The following is a 23,784-nucleotide window of genomic DNA, read 5'->3' on the forward strand; positions in this document are numbered from 1 at the left end:
GAACTGTCACTGGGTAAGGTTAAGTAAAATTGATTTTGGTGACTCATAATTCCAGAGTTCTGTGGCTGTCCGAGGGAATATTAGTGGATGTCAGAGGTGTCTCCGCCCAAAATGGGGTTCTGGTTGTGGTTGTTGTTGGAGTGGTGACTGGCACTGGCACTGGACACAACGTTCCCGTTCGAGGAGAATTTCAGGGAGGGATTGGGAAGCAGGTAACCGATGCAACTGCTCAATAAAATGGTCCACAATTGTTTGTCTCCTTGTTGCAAACTCAAATTGGCAATGGCTGCCCCGATGACACAATACACCACGAAGATTTGGCAGAAAAAGACGATTTGCGTTTTAGGCACACGTTCTCCACACCACACCCACAAGGGTTGTTTTTGTAAATCTTGCACAGAAGAACTAGGGGAAGAAGGAGTGGTCGACGTAGCTGCGTCTGATGTGTGAAAGGGCATGATGGTCACTTCTTCTTTTTATAGTCGATGACTTGCGAAGCGTCGATCCAAGAATCGAAACTGGGTGGATATCCTTTCCAACGTACTTTGACTTCTTTGACACGTCGTTTGCCCACTTTACGGGTTCTGCGTTCGAGAATGCTTTCGATGTCGTACACGTCGTCTTCTTTTTTGGTGACACGTTGTAACTCGGGCAAATAAAACGTTCCTTTGAGCACTTCTCCGTTCATGTCTTCCAATTTATAGACGGCAGGATGACGGCCATGCACTCGTCCAGTGACGCGAAACAATTCGGTCGTCCAGTTAGGTAAGTAACCTTTGTCGAAAGTGCGTTTGGTTTTGCCAATGCGCACCCAATCTCCTACGGTCAACTCTCCACTTTTCTTGGGGACAGCCCTCGTCGGGGACGTACCGAACAGACGCTCAAACACCAGCACTTCGTTTTCGGGAGTCACGTCTTGCGGGGCACGTCCGATGCTTCGATGGTAAGATTGGTTGTACGCTTGCACCAGGTGCGGTAAGATGTCGATGTACTTCAGAGTGTGGTGATGCGTAAAATATTTCCACATGCGTTCTTTCAAAGTGCGTTGAAAACGTTCCACGATGCTGGCTTTGGTTTCGGGATTCTCGGTGGTAAAAAAATGAATGTCACGTTTCTTTAATTCTTTTTGGAAAGCTTGGTTCAGAAATTCGGTGCCTTTGTCCGTTTGCCATCGAAGAGGGTGACGACCGCTTTGTTTCAACACTCGTTGCAGGGCTCGCACTAACTCGCTGCTCGATTTGGAAGTCAAGGGCACGACCCAGGCAAATTTGGAAAAGACGTCGATGACACAAAACAAATATTTGTAGCCGCGATTGTAGCTGGCCAAATGAGAGACATCGGCTAAATCGGCTTGCCATTGATGATCGATGCCTTCCACTCGGGTGCGACTTCTGGCAAACTTACGTCGAATGGGTTTGTGTAAAGTGTAGGTAGCTTGTTCTTGTAACCATCGTAAACGGAGACTTTTCAGTCGAGTTTTGGCAGCACGATACAATTTTTGAACTCCTGCGTAACCTGCAGGATGCGAGGGATCGTAGTAAATGCTGGCTAAGACTTTTTCCATTTTTTTGTGTTAATAAGGCACCCACTCTTGGAAGAGGCTACTCTTTTTCTCTTGGGGTATTTTCTTGGATTGCAAGGCTTTGCGTGTGCGACCGGCAATAGGTGTCGAAGAGGAGGATGTCTGAGCAGGGAATATCGGTTCTTGTTTCACTTCTGTCTTCACTTTCTTTTTCTCTTGTGATGAAGAAGGGGTGGCCATCATCTTTTTAATCCATCCAATTCTGGAGGTAGGTGGTGTTGTTAACATGCGTACTTTTTCAGGTGGAGTTTGAAACCCTTCTTCTTCTTCTTCTTTTCCTTTTTCTTTCTTGACCACTGGTACCGGTACTGGTACTGGTACTGGTGATGGTGCTGGACTTTTCATCAAGGTCTTAAAATCTTTCAAAGTGGGTAGAGCTGTTTCGTCTAAAGCTTTCTGGTGAAAGAGTTGCAGTCGTTGCAAGAGTTGACCGTACTTTTGCGATTTTTCTGTTTCGGACAAATCTTGGCGATCCATCAAGGACTGCAATTCGTGTTGTAACTGGGACATCTCGCTCAAATTGGGATTGGGAGGTAAATGCGGGGTGCGTTGTTCTTGCCACCGATGGTATTCCATCCATCGTTTGTAAGGCACTAAAGCTAGTTTTCGTCCTTCCATGGGGTTGTCAGGGGTGAATTCTGAGATCTTGGGACTTTCGAGGGCCTTTTTATCTTGCTCCCACTAGTCCTCCCAACATGGTTCCCAAGACTCCTTTCAGTATGGGGCCTAACAAGAGGGGCAAAATGCCTCCACGTTGCACTAACATCTTCTTTTTTTGACGAATGGGAATTTTCTTTCGAACCATTTGGCGAAGAACGTGACGATGTTTGCTTAAGCATTGTTTCTGGTGTTTGGACAAAGGGATCGTGCCTTTCAAAACGTTCAAACAACATTCGCACACGGTATCGATGACCTCTTTGGAGGCCGTTTGAATGAATTTTTTTCGTAGGGGTGGAGAAGCTTTGGACAGGACAGATAACATGTCCCCATGTTTGGCTAAACGTGGTGGCAGTCCTTTCCTTTTCTTTCCTTGGGGTTTTCTGGAGGGTGACATCTTTGAGTCTTCAGGAGCACCAAAAAAACACTGATACCCTACTCGGTCACAGGCCTTTTTTATACTGGAACGCGTCGCCATTGATTGTCTTTACGTCGTATCAGTTTGAGGACAGGCATGACACGTCGTGCAGGGGTACGTAACGGACTAAATCGAGCCAGTTCTTGCTTGGACAAATCCAGTAAACTTTGTAACATGCCCGATCTTTCATGGACTTTGATTTTGGGAGAAGGTACTTTGTGAGCATCAGCCACTGCCGCTAAATTGGAAGGTCCTGCCACTGGGGAAGTTCTTTTGGGGGTCATCAACGGAGAAGTTCTTGGTGTAATCAACGTCTCCAAGTACTCTTCAGTTCCTGGTGACATCAACGGAGAAGTGGACAAACGTGAGGCTGTCGGAGACGCTGTGGCAGGTCGTGGTCTGCGAGTGTAAGGCTGCGTCCTGGCCGCAGTGCCTCTCTTGCGACTAGTTTTCTTCTTCTGTGGACTTTTCTTTTTCTGAGGACTTTTTCTCTGTTTCTTTTTCTGGGGGCTTCTTTTCTTTTTTCGGGGTGGTGTCTGGTAAGAGGAGGGTCCCGCCACTGGAGAAGTTCTTCTCTTTCGGGACCTGGTCTTTTTCTTCTTGGGGCTTCGTTTAACTTTTGTCTTAGGGATAACTTTGGGGGCATTAGGATCCCATCTTAAGAGTGAGCGAATGATGACCCCTCCTAGAGTACCGCTCCCTCCAGGTTTCAAAATGATTTGTTTTTTGGTTTGAGTGTCGATGCGGGGATCGGCCAGTTGGACCAAAGCGACTTTGTTTCGATCGAAAAAGCGTTGGGTTTGATGAGGAATCTGAATGATTCCTTGGAGTAATTGACGTGCCGTCACCGTGAACCATCGTAAGACTTCTTTGAGACTAGCTTCTAAGACACGAGCTCGTGTTTGTGGATCTTTTTCTCGACTCATACAAGGCACGAATCAATTTGACGGGAAGATGCGACTGAAGGGACGTCATGTTCGCACTGAGTGTGAGACAGACGAAAAAGGGTCTGAGGTTTTTATAGATTTTTTGATGGGAAGTGAAATGAAGTCGAGGACGGAGACGTGTACAGGACAGGCCCTCCGTCTTGGCACCAGTGGTGAAACAAGTGGGTACGAAATCGCAAATCCTCGGGAGTGGTAGGTTTCAAATCGACGAGTAAATAGGCGTGTGGCGTTTGAGTGGCATCGTCGTACGCCTGAGTCAGCCAAGGCGTTCCTAACTGTTTGGCTAAGACTTGCACTTGCGATTTATCTCGAGGGCTTTTAAACAAGACCACGTAATGCGCATTGAGACTGATGGTACGATGGGCTTTACTTTGTTGAAACAAATTTTGGGTGATGTAAACGACACTGGCATTACGGTGATGCCCTTTGCGCGTGAACCACAATTTAATTTCTTCTTCGTCTTCTCCTAACATGTCGTCGAAAATGACCAAATGGGTTAGACGGGAGTCAGAGACGATGCCGTCGTCTTCTTTAGGAATGCCTTCCACAAACACGATGGAATCGCCTTGACTTTCTCGCAAGAGGTTGTACGCCGATTGCCACTCTTTGTAACACCACACGATCCGTTGAGGGGGTCGATCGATCAAATGATGTTTATGTTCGATCAAACGTTTGACGAATTCGGTTTTGCCTGAACCGCTAGGTCCAGCAATGAGCATGTTAAAGGGATGGCGAAGATAAAAAGCCTCCCAACTGGCACGATCTAAGTGTTCGTCGATGACTTTGACAGTAGAGGAAGAGGGAGCAGAGACAGCAGAGGTAGCCATGGTATGAGAAATGTCACTTGTGACACGAAAAACAAGACAAGAGTTTATATACTTTTTCAGAACACGTTTATTGAATGTTTCAAATATGAACACGAAAGACAAAAATACATACAACCCAAATAGTGATGTACAGGAATATAAAACACAGCAAAGCGATCAAAGTGGAATATAAACAAGTGTCTGTACAACATGTTTTGGGTAACCAAGATGTCCTAGGGACAGTGTGTAATGTTCTTACAGTCTCTACATGAGGTATTGTCACACAAGTGTCCTCCCGGAATGACCTTTCAGGAATGTCCATGACAGTCCTGTCCTGAAGCGAGTGGTTGTTCTCGGTGACGGGTTCTTCTGGCACCGTCACTAACACAGGTTGAAAAGTAACTTTTTTCCTTGAACAACTCTTGTGCATACTGGGCCACTTCTTGGGTCCAAGCCTCAAAACCCCCCTTTTTCCAGTCACGAACATCTGTCCAATGAGGGTGTAAGTCACAAGCTACACACACATCGTCATACACGTCTTGGGTAGCTAAAAGTTGACGAATCTTTTTTTCCTGTTGAGGTCGAGAAGTATCCAGATGAAACCGCAAGGCTTTGAGCAAAAGGAGTTTTTCGTGACCATTTAAGGCCATGGAGGTGGTAAGTACTGATCGTAAAGAGTCCACAAAGAATCGGCTGGTAAACGAAATCCCAGAAAACAAGTCACTAAGACACACACCACTTGTCGTCCCAAATTGAATGGATACAGTTCTTGCAATAATCGATGGTAATGATCCACGGTTTGAATATGGTCATTGAGCTCCTTCCACGGAATCTGTTGGATTACATACGACATAAGTCGTGGCATGGCAGCCTGTTTTTATAGTCTCTTTGTTTCGAAAAGAATACACGTACTTTCTAGCCAGTGATCTTCGTTTTCCAGTGGGTAATGTAAATCTTGCATACTGTAACCGAAACGTCAGAGTTCGATTAGAAGTTTCCTCTTCCGCTAAGTAGATTCCACGTAAAATATGTTGGTAATCCTTTACCTCGTCTTCCTCAATGGGTTGCTCTAGGTGAATCTCGAAATAACCAAAATGATCAACACGTGAATCATCGGGGGCCTGGAAGTATTGAACAAGGTCTGACCACTGAAACAATTTCTGACGAATCAGTTCTCTTATACCCTTCAGGTACCAGTGGTTAAAGATCTGGTGACGTAACGGATGCAATTGTTCTTTACGTTTCACTTGTATTTTGACCAGCTCTCGGTAAATGCGTTCTCTCAACTCCACAGGCAAAGCACGAATGTTCTCTTGTAAAGTATCCATGAATAGGTCATACTAAATTCTCTTTGGTCTGACACAAGAAATGTACTCTTTGCACAAACATGGTTTTACTTCAGTGTCGAATTTAAATCGTTGAGTCACTAATCTACACATTACAATTCGTTCAGAAGTTTCCTCTTTCACCAAGTTGACATTGCGTTCAAGATGTTGGTAATTCGTTAACTCTTCCTCTGGAATTCGATGCAGTACGTTTACAATGATGTAGGTAGAATCCTCCATAACAAACCAATCCTTTTGAAAACTAGAGGATCGTTGATCAATGTCTGTCCGATGGAACACTTTCAATTGAATCAATCCTTGTATAGCCTTCAGGTACCAGTGGTTCAAACACCGGTGACGTAACGGATGCAATTGTTCTTTACGTTTCACTTGTATTTTGACCAGTTCTCGATAAATGCGTTCTCTCAACTCCACGGGCAAAGCACAAATGTTCTCTTGTAAAGTATCCATGAACAGATTATTATGGTAAGAAGTTACTTCAATGTCTCGGTCCCACTAAGGGTAAGTAATGACAATTCGGTGACCATCGAGCATGTTCTACGTAGGCCGAATCTTGCGGTTCCCAGTGGTGAAGTGACACACCGCAACTGAAGCACTTGACTTTATCTCCTTCGCCCAAGTAGAAAAATCCGGCTCTGGCTAATTCTTCAGGGGTCGGTCCTCCCAGATACTTTGGCCATTTTCCTTTGAACGATTGAAGACGATTTTCAAAGTCGCAGTATTCCGACAAACGCACAGGGAACGAATATTCGTCTTTCACAGGTTCGTTTCGATGAGGGTTGGGTGACAGGAACAGGAGTTTGCTCAGGGCTGGATGACATCCGTAGGGAGGTAAACGTGAAGGTCGACATTCCCCTTTAAACCCGGTAAAATGTCTAAGAGGACGAGCGGCATCGCTTTCACATCCCTCAGGTTTGACACGCACAGCATCACTTTCCATGACAGGGGCAGTGAGAACAAAGTTCCCATGATGCTTTACGGCATCGCTCAGGTCACAACGTACAGCATCGGTCCCATCGCAAGGCTCACAATCGCACTCGTCTGCAAACTCCGTTACGCAATTACAATGGTAACCACATGGACAATCGCAGTTTCCTTCCGGACATTTTCCGTCGCAATGCCTGGGTCTTATCCATCCAATATTAGTCACACTAGAGGAAGATACAACTTTTTTACAATCCCCAAACTGAAACGATGTCTTTTTCAAAGTATTCATCTTGTTCGCTCGGTCTTGGTAGTCCCAATGAACTATCGATCTTGCCTAGGGTTCCTTTTTATATACAGACCAATACCAACGTGACCGTACGGTAAGGTGAAATGATTGGGAAGTCGCACTCGCTTCTGGTACACGATTTGATAGACTTTTTCCAAGGGTCGACTGACTATGTGGTGAGTGGGTAAACGTACAATCTTGTTCGGTTGATAGGTGGTCACTTTAAAGTTTCCATCCTCTCCCGATTGCAAGGCTTCTTTCAATACCCCAAAGTTGACCACTCGACTGGTACGATAATTCAGAGTCAGTCCTTTCACTTTGCACGTCGTGTGCACTTCTCCTTGTTTGTCCCGGTATTCGTAGCCGTAATTTTTGGGACCGCCACTGACGAAACTTAGAATCTTGTCGTCGGGATGCTCGTCTGTCCAGGCTCCTAAACGGTCTCCTTCGATGTTAGGGTGATGTTGAATCGGGTGATTGATGTAAATGCAACTGTCCGTGTCAAAGTACAGGACGCGTTCTTCTAACAGTTCTAAAGCTTCGTACAATTTTAAGCGAGCATGAGCTGTCACGTAAGCCGCAATGATGACATTTCCAAAAGGGTCGTCTTGTACAAAGTCCAGATCTTCTTCGTAATTGACCAAGATTAAATTCTCTCGAACGACGTCCACGTGTTTCATGTATTTGGTTTTGTCGTGAATCATCTGGAAGTAGCGGGAAGGTTCTGTCAAATATTCCGTCTTGGGTAAACACGGTCGTTGTGCCATTTTACCCCACAAGCAATTTAACATCACTTTGGCAAACGATCGCCTGCCTTCGTTTTTCTCGATGTGGTCTAAAGTGATGCCTTCTTGTTCGTAATATTTCTCTTTGAATTGTATTTGGTCTTCGGGAGTGTGACACCAGGAAGGATAGCCGCTGGCTTCTTGCTTCAGTTTCAAAAAGGCATCCACGTAGTCGGCGAAAATGCCTTTCTGAGTAGGGTCACCCTTGTGGTACTGTTGTGTCTTAGGAAAGTGGCAAATTTCGTATACTTCTAACAGTTGGTATCCCATGTCCAGAGCTTTGAACAATTCTACGCTGACCCAGGTTCCCGTCAAGGCCCGTTCTTCCTGGGTGTGCTGACAAGGCTGGTCTTGGTTGCACGTTTCGGCACAAGTACGGCACAAGGGAAACATCAGTTTGCCTTGACAATGGTGAGGTAAGACGGGATGGTATAAGTTCGTGGGAGGCAAAACTTTACACTTGATCAAGCCTTCGTATTGTCGAATGTTTTTCAGGTCGATGTGTTCCGTGAACAATTGCGGGTGCCCTACAGGAAAGCGACAATATTTGCACACGTAGGGATACAGCGAACACACGTCCAAGTATTTGATTTCTTCTCCTTTCTCTTCGTCGGCTTGGTACAGCAAACAGGTGGCATTGGTCCTTCCTCCGTACAAACTATCCCTCGGGTTCAGCGGGTCCATGAACTGGTAACTTTCCACGAGGCGTTTAAACTCGGGATCGGTTTTCATACGGTGATCGTACTCGTGTTCCCACATTTCCACCACTTGGTATCCTTGCTGTTCCAACTTTAGGCGCCGCTGACAAGTGTCCTGGTACAAGTCTTCCATGGTTCGTTGTAAAAACTGATTTTTAGTGCCACGGTCAGGGTAACAGACGGGACATCCGTGAAATAAGCAGCCGTTAAACTCGTACACGATCTTGGGGTTTTCTAAGTCCCAACCATCGACCGAATACGTTCCGATGGTCTTTTCACCCCCTCCGTTGCGGGCATGCTGAATCCACTTGTCTTCCTTGTCGCACAAGTAATGTAACCAACGTAGGGCTTTGACCGAGTATTGACGTTTGACATAGTGGGTCGTTTGAGGACTGATGACAGCCACGGTGTTTTCAGGCATGAATCGTTGTCGATACACTAAGGAACACGCTTTGGCAATGGTGCAAGCTTCTTTCAAAGGATCGACCCCTCCGTGTTCCATGAACAGTTCTCGAAATTTTCCACAGCAACGTCGTAAAATGTCCACGTCGGAACGACAATACTTTAGCATTTCTTCCTGAAAGTCGAAAGGGTCCGAGGCGTGAGCCTGGTACCAAGCGTAGAAAGCTTCTCGTTGTTCGGTACGCATGTTGTCGGGGTCGTAATAGTGAGCCTCAGGCAAATGGGGTAAAACGGCGTGTTGATTGGCTTCCGTATTGAAAAAGTGTGGAAAGTACCCTTTAGCCATTTCTGTCATTCCAAACGTTTTAGGCATTCGACTCAAAGGCATGGCCAAATAGCTCATAGAATCTTTAAACTGTACTTGTCCCACTTGCATGAAAATGATTTTGGCTCCGTTCAAAGTCACTTTAGGACGCTCGGTGCCTTGTTCCGTATAGTATCTGAGAAGAAACTGTCCATCGTATCCGGAGAAATTGTGAGCCATCACCGTGGCATGACGATGACAATCTCCGTAACGTTCGATGTCCTCTTGGCTCCACGTCTTGTCGATGGGGTCTAAAACCCATTGGGCAAAATCGGCTAACGTGTTTGGTCCCCGAAAGATTTTTTCACGCCCTCCGGGAATCTTGCTGCAGTGAGGGCAATGACTGAAGATAGGTTCTTGAATGCACTTCTCGCACGCTCGATGAGCCACGCAGAAATTAGGGATGTGAATGCCAGTCTCTTGCATGCATTCGAAATCGAAAAAGATGAAATTGCCTTTCTTCTTGTGACCGTCCTCTTTCTCTGGTTGGGGTTGGTATTTTTGCACGTAACATTCGTGTTCCAAGTCCACGATGTGGTGACAAATGTGACATTTTTTCTTTCCTGAACATACGTGTGCCTTGGTATTATTGGTACGTATGCCTTGTCCACACGTAGGGCACAATCTCAGGAGTTGACAAGCGCATTTCTTCTGTGAACCTTGCGTCTTCAAATGTTGTTGGTAACAGGTAGGGCTGACAAACGTGCGCAGACAAGTGGAACAAGGCACTGGTTCTTCGCTCAGACAGGGTGGAGAGGCCAAACATCCTGAGCATTTCCATCCACAATGTTTGTGTTGCTCTCGATTATTATAACCATAGTCACATTTCTCACAATAATAAGCATATCCCAGGAATCCAGTGATACTGCTAATGGTATCGAAATGGTCATCGTGATGATAAAGGTGAATGTATTTTCCGTCCTTAAAATCTTGGCCTCGAAACAACAGAGGTCCGCGCACTTCTTGAGGGTGCACTTTCAAGGTGTATCGTGGAGCTAGGGCATCTTGCAATTTTTGCATCTCAGGAATGCCACAGGGTGTGTCTTTGGGCAGTCCGGCTTGTTGTAACAAGAGTTCTGCTTCGTTTCGTTGTTTGGCTCGGTCGGAACGTTGAATAGTGTCCCAGGTTCTTTTCCATTCTACCGTGTCGTTCTTGTTGGCATAGGTTCGTCCCACCACGATGGCACGGGCTAAACACATCTGGTCATGAGGGTTGTTAATTCGGACGAGACTCGTTTTGGTGTTGCGAAGGTCGTCCACCAATAACATCTTTTTGCGTCCTGTCCCTTGAGGAGGAGAGACGTGGGTCATGTCCAGTGTGGCTTTACCATCGGTGATGTCAAACTGATCATTAGATTGTTGTACGTGTTGAATCTTGTCCATGACTTTGGAAGCAGTCAATTCTGCAGGGGTGCTAAACTCGATCCAAACAGGGGATTTCAAACCGTCGTGTTGTATGGAAAGTCTCAAGCGATCGTCTTCTTTGGGTTGACATTGTCGCTTGAGTGCAGTGAGCAAAGAATCCCACACCTCGGTGATGAACACTTCTGCTTTCTCTAACGGCACTTCAGCCTTGAAATCTTTAAACTTCACCGTGTATTTGTAAGCCGTAGTTCTAAATTTTCTAGAGGAGCGCTTTTCCGTCTCTCGAATGGAATAGTACTTTTCAGGGTTGACTAAGGGTGGTGAACTTGGTTTAGAGGGTTGGGATTCTGGTTCACTCATGTCCTCTTCAAAATCACTGGCATGAATTTGTGCCAAGATTTCAGCCCTGGTACGAGGCGATAGATCACGTTTCTGCCTCTTACTTTCTTCTTCTTCTTTCTTCTCGAATGAATGGGATCGTTTCATCTTGAAAGCAAAAAGTCAAATGACTCAAGTTCAAACACCATAAACTACTTTATAGTCATAGCAGACCAGCGTATATAAAAGGGTGTGTGTCTTGTCCTTTCACTATTCATTTCACTCTCAAGCCGAGCACAACGATGGAAGAGACTAACCAGATGGAACGTTTCGTCAGAGCTTTGCGAGGGGTCATTAGAAAATTCTCTTCAGACCAGCCTACGGACTACTCTCCTTCCTTTAGAGATAAAAGTCAAGATACTTGCTATATCTGTCAGAAGAAAGGGCATTGGTCCTCAGAGTGTCCAGACCGTCAAAAAAGAAAAAAAACAGGGGATAAAAAAGACAAAAGTCAAGATACCTGTTATTATTGTCAAGAAAAAGGACATTGGTCTCCAGATTGCCCAAAAAAGAAACAAGAGGAGTCAGAAGAAAAGAGGAATTCTTCAGAAGAAGAGAGGGATTCTTCAGAGGAAGAGAGGGATTCTTCTGAGGAAGAAAGAAGACAGGTGAAGAAAAAGAAACAGGAGAAAAAAAGAAGAAGGGAAGAAAGTGAGGAGGAAGAAGAGGAAAAGAGTGTGACAGTGAAGAAATTCAAAAAACAGAGAGACTAAACAAGGAGACAGAAGAAGTCAATGAACTTTTAATTAAAGTGTTGAGTTGAGAATTGTGAATTGGATTGTAACAATGGATAAAAGAATAAATGAATGATATAAGGTAAGTGTCTTTGAGTTTTGATTTTAAAATAAGAAGCTACACTCACGCACTCATACACAGACACGTACTATAAGGGTAAAATGGGTGGGGTTTTTTTGAGTTATTGGCAAATTGAAATTGTATTTCTTTTCGAGAAATGTGGGTGGCCCTGAAAAGGGCCTTTTTTATATATGGTGTAGGGGTGAGTTTAAGCAATCAACTTTAACTGCCTTATGCCTTTGCCACGGCCAAGGCGTACTTCTGGACTGCGTAATGTTGATGATGATGATAATGATTGGGTTGAAATCACTAAGGGTGGTACGGTAGGCTTAGTCACAGGGTTGACATGTTTGGCTCGGGAAGGTCGTATTCTCTTCGGTCGTGATAATGAAGTCTGATACATTTGTTTCAGACTTCTTAACTCCGCTAAAATGTCCAACAGTACCGTGACCGTTTGATTTTCACCCTCTTGTTTCTTTGCTGCTACTTCTTCTTGCTGTTGTTTTTTTCTTACCTCTTCTTCTTGCTGCTGTTGCTGTAGGAGAAAAGCCTGTTCCGCTTCCTTTTGTCGTTGTATAAATTTCTCCAATTCTTCTTTCTGTCTCTGTCTAAAATTCTCCACTTGCGGTAATGAAGAAGGTAACGAAGGTTCCGGAACAAATTCTTGCGAGGAGAGAAAATCCACAAAATCCCAATTCACCTCTTCTGAAAGTAAGTCCGGGTTCCCTTGGGCGGTCTCCCCTGCTGGTGCACCCCACTGGATCGTTTTCTAAGTTTCCGTCATGTTGAATCACTGTCGCATAGATTGACTGCACACAAGCGCTAGAGAATCTATATTGACTACGTGACGTCACAGACTGCTCTCTTCGGATTGGATGCGGGCTGACTGAATTCTGTAACGCGTGTTCGGATTGGTGAATGAACTCAATCCGTTTCAATCCTTTCTGTCCCTATAAATAAGCGCCGTTCAATGCATTGATTCACCTATTCTCGGAGCCTCAACATGTGGACAGACGTTGAATCTTCAACCCTTGTGTCAACAATGATGTTCAGGACGGACATGCTCATGTATGTCCGATCCAAGTGGACCGTTGTCTACAGGACCAACAGCAGTCTGTGGATAAGAAGAGTCTATATAGAGAGACAAGGTTGCCTCAAGAGGACTCTGATGTATGGCCCTGCTGTAAGACGAAGTTTGAGGACAAGAAGATGTCGCAAATGCCCTTTATGTTAAGGGCATATTAACATAAACCAAAGGCCCTTTTCAGGGCCAGCCATATTTCTCGAAAAGAGATAGCCTTTCCATTGCCTACCCCTTTTTTAAAAAATTTTTTTTAAAAAAAAAAAATCCCATGTTAAATTCCCCTTGTCCCTAAAAAAGCCCAAACTCTATTCCCCATGTTAAATTCCCCTTGTCCGTAGAGTGACCCACGATTTATTGCCATGTTAAATTCCCCTTGTCCGTAGATTGACCCACGATTTATTGCCATGTTAAATTCCCCTTGTCCGTAGAGTGACCCACGATTTATTGCCATGTTAAATTCCCCTTGTCCGTAGATTGACCCACGATTTTTCGCCATGTTAAATTTCCATTGTCCGTAGATTGACCCAAGGGGTTCTGTAATGCTAATTCCCATTGTCCGTAGAGTGCCCCCTTTCACTACTTACATACCTGTATAAATAGGTTGTTTGCTACATACATACACACACTACATATACAAACAATATCATCATCAGTCCAGTTTTTTGTTTGTTTGTTTGTTTTTGGGGTTTAACGCCATTTTTCAGCACAATATTGGCTATACATGGCGGCCAGTATTAATGGTGGAGGAAGAACCAGGGAAACCCCCGGAAAGAACCACCGACCCACAAGAAGCTACTGGCAAGCTTTCTCAAATACCCACATTAGCCGAATCCGAGCCTCAAATCCACGCAGACAGAGGTGAGATGGCAATGATCCGTAACGGTGCGCGCTTTAGACCACTCGGCCACTCGGGGCCCCCATCAGTCCAGTAGTTCGCTACGTACATACACACACTACATGTACAAAAAATAACATCATCAGTCCAGTAGTTCGCTACATACATACACACACTACATATGCAAACAATAGCATCATCAGTCCATCCATCAATCATGTAAACACTTATGCAGGCAGACATTTCTAAATGAATTTGATATGTACACATTTTCATTGCAATTCTTTCTGCATTCTGTTCCCACCTCCCTTCTCATGCATAACGGACAAACTACGCGGAAATGTGGAGTGAGAGAGAAAAGAAATTTGGGCTGGATTAAAACCTTGAAATAGAAATTACACAAAGTAACCTACAAGAATATGGTTCGTCGTACGATATGTATGCACTTTCCTTGGGATTTGTCTACAGTGTTTACCGACGATACAACGTTGAAAACAATGTTGATATTATTCAGTAAATTTCTCGGTAACATGGTACACATAATGTCATGTATTTAATGTGTTGTTGTTGTTGTTTCTTAAACATATAATGTTCTAAAAATCGATTATTATTAACTAAATATGAAAATGTCCAAATTCCAAAGGCCGCTTCTCTCTCTCTCTCTCGATCTCGATCTCGACCATCGTAGCTGGATACAGGCTAAAATCTATGAAATGATGAGTGTAGAGGGTTTACAAGGACTTATGAATGATGGTAAAAGCGAATTCAAACCGACAAAAGGATGAGAGAGAGAGAGTGTGTGTGTTTATGGTCGGTGGTACTGTTACTAAAACAGAATAATGACTTGGATCAACTGTAAATATATTAACTATTTTAATTACCTCTTGCTGGTTCGTCATTTTGCATATTAATTTCCATTCGCCGGTACGTGAATGGCTAAGCGTTCATGTGAATGACGTAGCTAACCAAGTGTTTGCAGTGCTCTACTTTCATCATTAAAACCATCGTTAATGTTTAAATCATAAGTGTCTATTATATTGATTTAACCAATGTGAAGACAAATAGAAACTAATAAAAGGAAACAATCAATTTATCAATATGCAAAGGTGAGCGTGAATAGTTACAAAAGGCATAGAACTACATTTTGTAGCGGACACACTCGCGGATGTGAGTTCCTTCACTCGGTCAATGCACAGCTGACTGTAGTAAATCTTAACTCAGTTCAAAGGGCAAACAAATGTATTTGTATGTGATATATATATATATATATATATATATATATATATATATATATATATATATATATATATATATATATATATATATAATTATATTATTGTCAATGGAATTTTTACTGTCTATTGTTTTTCAATGAAAATTCATTTTTGTTAACTTGCATCTGCCTTGGTTACAAAGTACAAAGTATGATGCTAGCCATGCCATCAATTATTTTAAATAATCCAGAATATGAACAGAAAATTACCCTTTTTATCCAATTTACACATACAAAAGGGAAAATATGAAAAAAAAACTTAACAGATTAGTTATCATGCAAATATAATGCAAATGCAAAATAACACGAGCACACAACATAATAATATATCTCATTTTAGTGAATTTGCATTGACATAAAACGAAAAAGTATCGATTACTGTTCATTTCTACTACCACCATTCAATCACACATTTTTCGGTCATAATCTTGTATTGTTTGATTTTTACTTTGTTTGGTATGGTTTTGGTGTAGCTTTCTAACATTAATGGTTATGTATATCACGTAAATTAATGTTATCGTCACTTCCTATGTACACTTATTTTAATTAATTTTTAATTGAGTTATGTATATTCCCCATATTTTCTTCATCAGTATCGTACCAACTACAATTATCACTTTCAACACTACCACTTTACATACCAATCGCCATCATTATCATGATCAACGATTTAGCAATTGGAAAAAAAAAATGAAACCTGATGGACGTTTTCATTATTCTATTTGAGATTTACATCATACGGTCCCTGTAATAACTTTAATATCTCTCCTAACAAGGAAATAGTATTCATTGGTATAACACAAAATCATTTTGTTTTCACGACGCAAATTGCACGGTTATTTTTTTCCACATGATACTTGGAACATTTTGTAGTAAATCAATTTGTTGTACAGTCAATTTCAGGTCTTCCGTGCATTTATGTTATAGACGTGAATCAACAAGTCTCTTTATGTATTTTTTCAATAACCAATTAACTGCCGTAATATCTCATATTTCAGTAATTTCGTTCCATTATGCAAATGAACTTGTCATGGTTGACATAGTATAGAAGCTGACCTAGTAGTTATTTCAGAATAATAAAATAAAACATGCCCACCCCACCAATCCGTAGCTGAAATTCACAGTAACAAAGAAATGGTGAACAACAGCGATGAGTGCTAGCTATAGCATTAATATTGCTACAGCGATGAGTACTAGCTAATTTATTGCACTGATATTGCCACAGCGATGAGTACTAGCTAATTTATTGCGCTGATATTGCCACAGCGATGAGTGCTATCTAATTTATAGCATTGATATTGCCACAGCGATGAGTGCAAGCTAATTTATAGCATTGCAAACGGCTCTTGTGATATCTCTTTTCCGTATTTGTGAGACTAAAACATATTCCTACCCACCTACCTTCCAACCTACCTTCCAACCTACCAACCAGTTTATGAACAATTAGCCTGCACATTTACCTACTTTCCATGCTTCCTACCGACCTACCTATACCCTCTTATTGAAAGAGTTGCGTCCATAAAAGCACTTGAACTATAAAAATTATAGTCACCAAAATGAACCTTTTCCATCCTCCCTTTAGTTTATATATAGTGTATATTTATGTCTATTTCGTATGATTTATGCAAAGATAAAATAAAGTGGTGACTCTTAGTTTCACTTTAGTTTTCCTCCTCCAGGTAAAGTATTCGTCAATTGCTTGTACTCAGAAGTACATAGTCATATCAATATTGAAAAAAAAAGTTCTCGATATGGACGAAAAAAGTGCGAGAAATAAATTCAAGATATTATTTATAATCCCATAGTGATGTGTTTAGATGTAGATTAGCTTTCGTTGGGCATCTGATCAATTTGGAATTAACTGTACTGGTATTTTATTCATAGTAACAGTCATGGTCATCATGATTACAAGGACAGTGCGTTCGGGTTTCCGTGGGAAATAAAGATTATTTGCAATTATATGTACTGTGCACCTAATTAAATTGATCTACCTTAACTGTGTGCCTAATTAAGCTGATCTGCAATAATTGTGTACCGAATTAAGCTCACTAACTGGTTATGTCTTTAGTTCAAACCATCTTACTGAAAATAAGTTATAATATATGTAATAGTATCACCTGTCTAAATCAGACAAACCAATGTCATTGATTGCTTACACGGTCAATAGACAATTTTACCGCTGTGTAATTCTATGTATGTATGTATGTATGTATGTATGTATGTATGTATGTATGTATGTGTGTGTGTGTGTGCGTGCGTGCGTATGTATGTATGTATGTATGTATGTATGTATGTATGTACTGGTGTTTAATAGCACCTTAGCACAAATCCGCAAAATATAAAGTTTGGTAAAAAGAAATTTCTTACACGGTCACGTTAACATATTTACTTGTCCTCACCTTCAACCTCATATCAGACAATGTCAGGACATACCCACGTGATAAGTTTGGTTTAATATGTAATTATTATTTTTGAGAAATAACTATCAAGTTGTTGAACTGGCATCAGTCAAGGAATTATATATATATATATATATATATATATATATATATATATATATATATATAGAGAGAGAGAGAGAGAGAGAGAGAGAGAGAGAGAGAGAGAGATAACAAAAAAATCCATTCATATGTATGTGGCGTATGTTACGTGTTTAGGCTCTAAAAACAGTAACAAAGAAAACATGAAGACAACAAGCTTTGTAAAATTTAACAAATAACGTATTTCCCTGGGAAAATAATGTAAGAATGAGTAAAAGAACTTATTGTTTTAAGAATCAAATCCAAAATTAATCCAAGAATAATCAAAAAAAAAATTAAATTTGAAGAACTATAATAAAATATTCTAATGAATTTAAGTTCGACTCCCGACGTAAAATCCAAAATGGAAGGCGATGACGTATGCCATAGCTTGCATAGTGCTGTTGTGTCTACAGTTGTTTGTTGGAATAATATTCCGCTGTTTCAATTACGAATACACTTTAAAGAAATATCTTTGTCCAAGAATTCTAAATGAGCACTAAACTATTTCCAGGAAAAGAGTTAATCTTTCAGAATCCAAATAATTTGAATTGAAATTAAAATGTAACCTCCAAACTGGTCACAACAAAACGAACATCTTGACATCAAGTGTTTAAACGTCCAACTAACTATATGTTTTTATAGACATCGGTATAAAACCTGAATACTGTGCAAAAGAGATGCCCGGATGAGGGTTAACCCTCTGGTAAAACCAGAATTTCGAGAACATCGAAGAGCTATTTACGTCTAAATGTATGTATTCCCAGTCAGCCTCGATTTCACTATTATCAATCACACACTATGAGTGATTTTTTAAAAGCAAGTTGTTTACTTGATTCTCGGTCAAGATCAGGAACTAGGTAAGCAAAATGATACAAAGTTCTATTTTTAGCTGTTTTCGACTAAACATTCAGGTCAAACTAATATCTGGAAAGTATCAAACTCCAGTAGACAAAATTACATTACTTTAACATGTAATCATTTTTTTTAAACAAAGTTTAAAACTGCAAGCAATAACCGTTGACTTGACTCCAACGTAAAATAGGTGTGGTCTTCCAAAATCTTTCCATTATAGTGTGGCTATATGTCCTCCATATTTAATCAAAACCAATTACATATTGCAAGAAAGGCATTACTTAAAAGATCATGCCACAGCCACACTTCATGCGATGACAAGTTTCCGAGGAGCCACTATGGTGCCATGTTGGACTTCAGATAAAGACCATTTTCACTCAGAGCCAGTTACGTATTGATATTGCATTTTTGTATCAGAAAACCAATGTGTTTAGAAGTCATATCAAGACTTTTATGATGGTCATCAAAGCAGCCATTTTGATGTTTAGGTCAGTGTCGTTTTAATATAGGAATACATGTTGCAAAAAGACTGAGTTCAATTTCTTTTAATATAAAAATCTTGTCGGAATAAGCTCATTGGAAGAAGACGTAACTAGATTTTTCAGATAACGGCAAATCATATAGGGATCATTTCATTTAGAACCAACCTTATATTCGAAGAAGTGTTTTAGTGAACACAAATAATTGTAGCTACGACCATACTTTCACGAGAATTAGTGATAACAAGATCTTCCAGATAAATGCCATGGCCAGATTGTTGATCTGATCCTTTGTGGACCATTTGGATATCATCGGAAGTCTTTCACTGAAAACCCGTCTGTATCTGGCCATCTGTTCAGCAGTAGATGCAATGTGAGATTTTCAGGATGGCTTTCATGTCGGTCATATTGGAGGTCAAATCGGCACCATTTTAGTTTACGAACAGCTACGTATTATAGAAAGATATGAAGTCAAATCCAAGTGAAGTACAATAATCCGTAATTCTTGTTCAGCTAAAATACAAATTCAACATTTATGATATTGTGCTAAGTATGAATTGAAATAGGAGATTTTCGTCGTTCAGATCTCCAGTCATCCCAATTTTTTTCATAAAATAATTGATTTTAACGGCATTTTTGAGACATTATTGGCTATATCATACTGAGGAAATGGAAGTTAAATGCCTTCGCGAAGGGCATGCCGATGCAGTCGACGTTCTACCGACTGAGCTACCTCGGATCATTACATTTTATCGGTACTAAAAATATATTCATCTCTTCTCATTTATAAAAGCATTTATCTGGGGATGAATATATATATATATATATATATATATATATATATATATATATATATATATATATATATATATATATATTACTGAAAATTAAAACGAAACTAAACGGTCGTAGGTACTGTACGGAAAATTTCAATTATTTTATATTTGTTCTCCTTATCTGTGATGACATAACAACCAGGAAAATATGATAAGTCATCTCCACCTGCAAGAAATGTTAAATGCTCGTAACTTTAAACCTAATGGACACAGTGTTTATTCCTTATCTTCAGTCTCGTTCTAACAGCTCTCTTACACACAACGTACTGAGGAAGAGAAGGGGGCACACATATTTTATAACAGCTTAGAGCGAGGCATGTACATGGATGCAAACTCTGTATCATTTTTATTAGCACTTTTTTCTTTGTATCAAATAAAGGAAATAATGTACAGTACTATTATATAGGTTCTAACCAATTTTCTTGATTTTCTCTCTTGAAATTTTGAAGTTTGATTCCTCACATTTATTACAGTTTATCTTAGTCCTTTAGCCGTGCTCATAAAAATGATATGACCACTAAATCTCAGGTCCAAGCTTCAAATAGCCTTCATTAATGTTAGTCTAGCAGGAAGCTGAATAAATGATTATCCTAGAAATAACGTAGATTGACGAATTTTTGTTTGGTAATTAAAAATGGATCATAATTCTGAAGATAAAAAAGAAGAAAACTTAAAGAGAGGAAACGTCATGGCCCAGAATTTGTATTATCAAGCTAAGATATTCAGCGATTTGAATTAAGCTCTGTTCCTACCATGGCGGTTGTCAGCCAAGTGTTGCATAACAGAGTTTTCAATGACCGATCTCCTCAACAAGCTAACTGAGAATACTTACTAAATTGCATTTGTTATCGACGTGATGTATGGGTCCAGCAATCGGCCAGGAGTATTGTGGATTCTTATGCAGATGTTTCTCTATGCCTATCAATTCTTTCTTCTAAATAGTATTTCATGGTTAAAATATGCATGTCGCTAGTTTTATTTTAAAGAACTTATTTTTACAATTTGAGCAACGCGGCCTCTGTTGATTCGAACGGGCTAATTTGACTGGCAGTGTATAACATAACAAAAACCTTACTGCTATAAGACGATTGCTAATTATTTTTTTCTTCGCATTACAACCGGATCAGATTAAAATAAAACCTTGATTCCATTAAATGTAAGCTAAAAGTCAAACCCCATCCACACAACATTGTTTGTTTCCTCTGGATTGTTTTTAAAATCATAAAATTTCCCTCGAATTCATGTGCCGGAAATGGCCTCGGTCTTCATCTTCCTCCTTTATATCTGTCGTCATTTTGGTGCAGGTAAATAATGGCATGGAATCTTTTGATCAATATTGTTAGAATATTTGGACCTAGAAAAGCCTTTGGAGAGAGTGAGAATGAGCAGAATTTGATAACATAGCTGTTCTGTGTTCTACACAGTGTTCTGTGTTCTATACTGTGTTCTGTGATCTATAATGGTTATGTATTGGCATTTCATACAGTCTGATATGATCAGACCAGTTCTAACTGGTTTGAAGGTTTCGATTTTGCTATATCATCTGTACTCAAGCAGCTATTATGTGTACTACGTAAGTACAATTTTTTATTTATTTTTTACTATTAGTTTGTATATAAATATTTTTAAGGAAAACACATAGCAGCAGCTTGTACTCATAAATTAATATTAATCTTTAAAAACAAGACAGATTCATTTTAATAAAAATTAACGGTTTCGTGGAACATATGTGACCTGATACGTCTTTAAAAAAATAACGCAAACAAAAACAGAAATAATGTCATAACCGACGTCACTATATAATAATAATAATAAGACAAAAGTCTTGCAAATGATCGAAGGGTGGATTTCTCTGCCATATATTTGTCTACTGTCGTCAAGAGATTTTTTGGCTATTTGGTCGTGGACCAAGTGTATAATTTGAAGTGATATTTAACCTTGACGGATAAATGGCGACTAATCAAGCTTTTATTATTGCCACAGATCCAGAAAACAAATAGCCATAGTGTTGGTCGGGTACAAAAGAGTCAGTTGTCTGAATCACTTGGATGGGTGGTAGAAAAATTCGTAAAGATACTCTACCTGCTCAGAAGGAGAATTATGATATTACCCAATATTAATAATGTTTAAAATTATCTTTCGAGAGCAGTTTTGTCTTCCGACAGCTTAATACGAGGTTACCATGGTTTATATGACCCCTGCTAGTTATAGCGTCAAGTCACGATCATAATTTGAGTGTTTAAGAGCTGAAGGATGTGGGAGTCTTGTAAGGTATGTGATACAAATCTAATTGTCTGATACTTGCATTGTATGAAAACATGTATAAAGGCGCCAACAATCACTAAATGAATCTACAACCCCTATTGAAATGTATCTGTTAAATTTAATGTAGTACTTTGAAAAAAAAATAAAAAAAAAATATATAAAAATAATGTGAAAACCAGAAAAAAATAATTTGGAAACATGTTGACCTCTGACTTTGCACATAGCAGTCCTGTGATAATAAAACTTACCTTTTTGACTCTCACTCTTGGTGTACTCATGGTTGATGAAAATGAAAAATAGGAAAAGACACCACCGGGTGCACAGTAAATCTCCCATATTCATTTAAAGACTTCTGTACATCTGCTTACAGCAAGGCAAACTCCTCGTGTCTGACACTAGCAGCAGCTTGAAGAACCGGTTTACATCAACACGTGAATAGGTCGCTGGATGGTTGTCACGGCAACGCACAAACAAATACGCCGACTGACAGTTAGATTGTAATAGTGAAACATGATATTAAGAAAGTGGTACGATATAAGTCAGTATTTTTGCAAATTTATCTGATGCGCCTGTGACTGACGTGTTGGTCTGATTCTGAGACACATGATTGTCGTTTCGCGTAACAATTAGCAACAAATCAACGGTAATTTTAAGGGTAGGATTTCAGTGCTCATAAAATGTGCATATAACAATAACGAAATTTAAAAATGTGGTTTTCAGCTATTAATAAGCTTGAATAAAAATGCAAAACTATCTGAAATCTTCCACGTTCATCTTGAGTGTATTACTGGTTATCAAGTCATTCCTTACTTATCAAAACTGGTGCCCTTTTGACTGGTACATGTTAACTTTAGAGTGGCACTGAGCCCACTCACCCCAACCCCCCTTTGTGCGAGAAGTTATGATATAGATTCTTCCAAACGTGAAAGCTGGCAATGATCTTATCATATGCCAGTAGCTTTTAAATAATTCTGGGTCATGACTCTAAAAGTATCAAGCAATGCCTTCATACTTTTTACTTGTTATTCATTTTTCTTCTATTTTTTCAAAAACAAGATAATAAAGAGGGCATTGTATCGTTCAGATTAATCTCCATTTTTTACATTTTCTTTGTTACATTTTTCAGATCTGCAGTTACTATGTACTGTATGATAATTGACGAGTCCTGGATCGATTTTGTTAAAATTGCATCAATATTTGTTATGGTCCCTAAATCTTTGATGACAGTAGTGAAGGGGGATACACTAGCGACAATGGAAAACCGAGTCAGAAAGATCGATGGAAAGTTTGGCGACAAAGGGAATTTAACATGGGAAAATTTAATATGGTTGTGACTATAGAGCGACAAAAAAAAAAAAAGAATGGGACAGTCTAGCGACAAGGGTATGGAGCTGTCTAGCAACAAGGAAAATTGAATATGGGAATAGTCGGTAGTTTAAGGACAATGGGACATACCATTAATAGAGAGACAAATACAGAGATAACACAGACAACATACAACAAACAAACACAAACAACTATACAACCGAATAAAAGTAATTTTGGCGCGAAAGCAAATCTTTTCGAGGCGTATCTACAACAGACAACGTTCAAACAACTATACAACTAACTGAAAAAAAAGGTTTAGGCAAGAAAGCAAATCTTTTCGAGGCATATGAGTGGCCCTGAAAAGGGCCTTTGGGTACTTTTATTTTCTCCAGTTCTTCCTCCATTTCCTCACTTTTTCAATCATTCCTTCCTTCTTTTTTTCTCTCTTTCTCTGGCATCTAGTCAGGATGGCCCATGAGTCCACATTTTCCTGCACCTTCATCCAGTTTTGATTTACTCTATCAAACTCCTCTTTTTTCTTTCTGTTTTCGTTGTCCTTTCTTTCTTTAGACCA

General features: G+C 40.2%; 1 protein-coding gene across 1 annotated transcript in view; it reads right to left on the minus strand.

The window, feature by feature from the left end:
• Positions 1-22,288, minus strand: part of LOC149806401 (uncharacterized) — a 92,390-nt gene extending 70,102 nt beyond the window's left edge. The window contains exon 1 of the mRNA XM_089952819.1: positions 22,151-22,288. Coding sequence (XP_089808945.1) covers positions 22,151-22,244 — 94 coding nt within the window. The 5' untranslated portion in view covers positions 22,245-22,288. The remainder of the gene's footprint in view (positions 1-22,150) is intronic.
• Positions 22,289-23,784: the final 1,496 nt, after the last annotated feature.

Source organism: Sinohyriopsis cumingii, chromosome 1, assembly GCF_028554795.1.
Source record: "Sinohyriopsis cumingii isolate HCF-2022 chromosome 1, ASM2855479v2, whole genome shotgun sequence".
NCBI lineage: Eukaryota > Metazoa > Mollusca > Bivalvia > Unionida > Unionidae > Sinohyriopsis > Sinohyriopsis cumingii.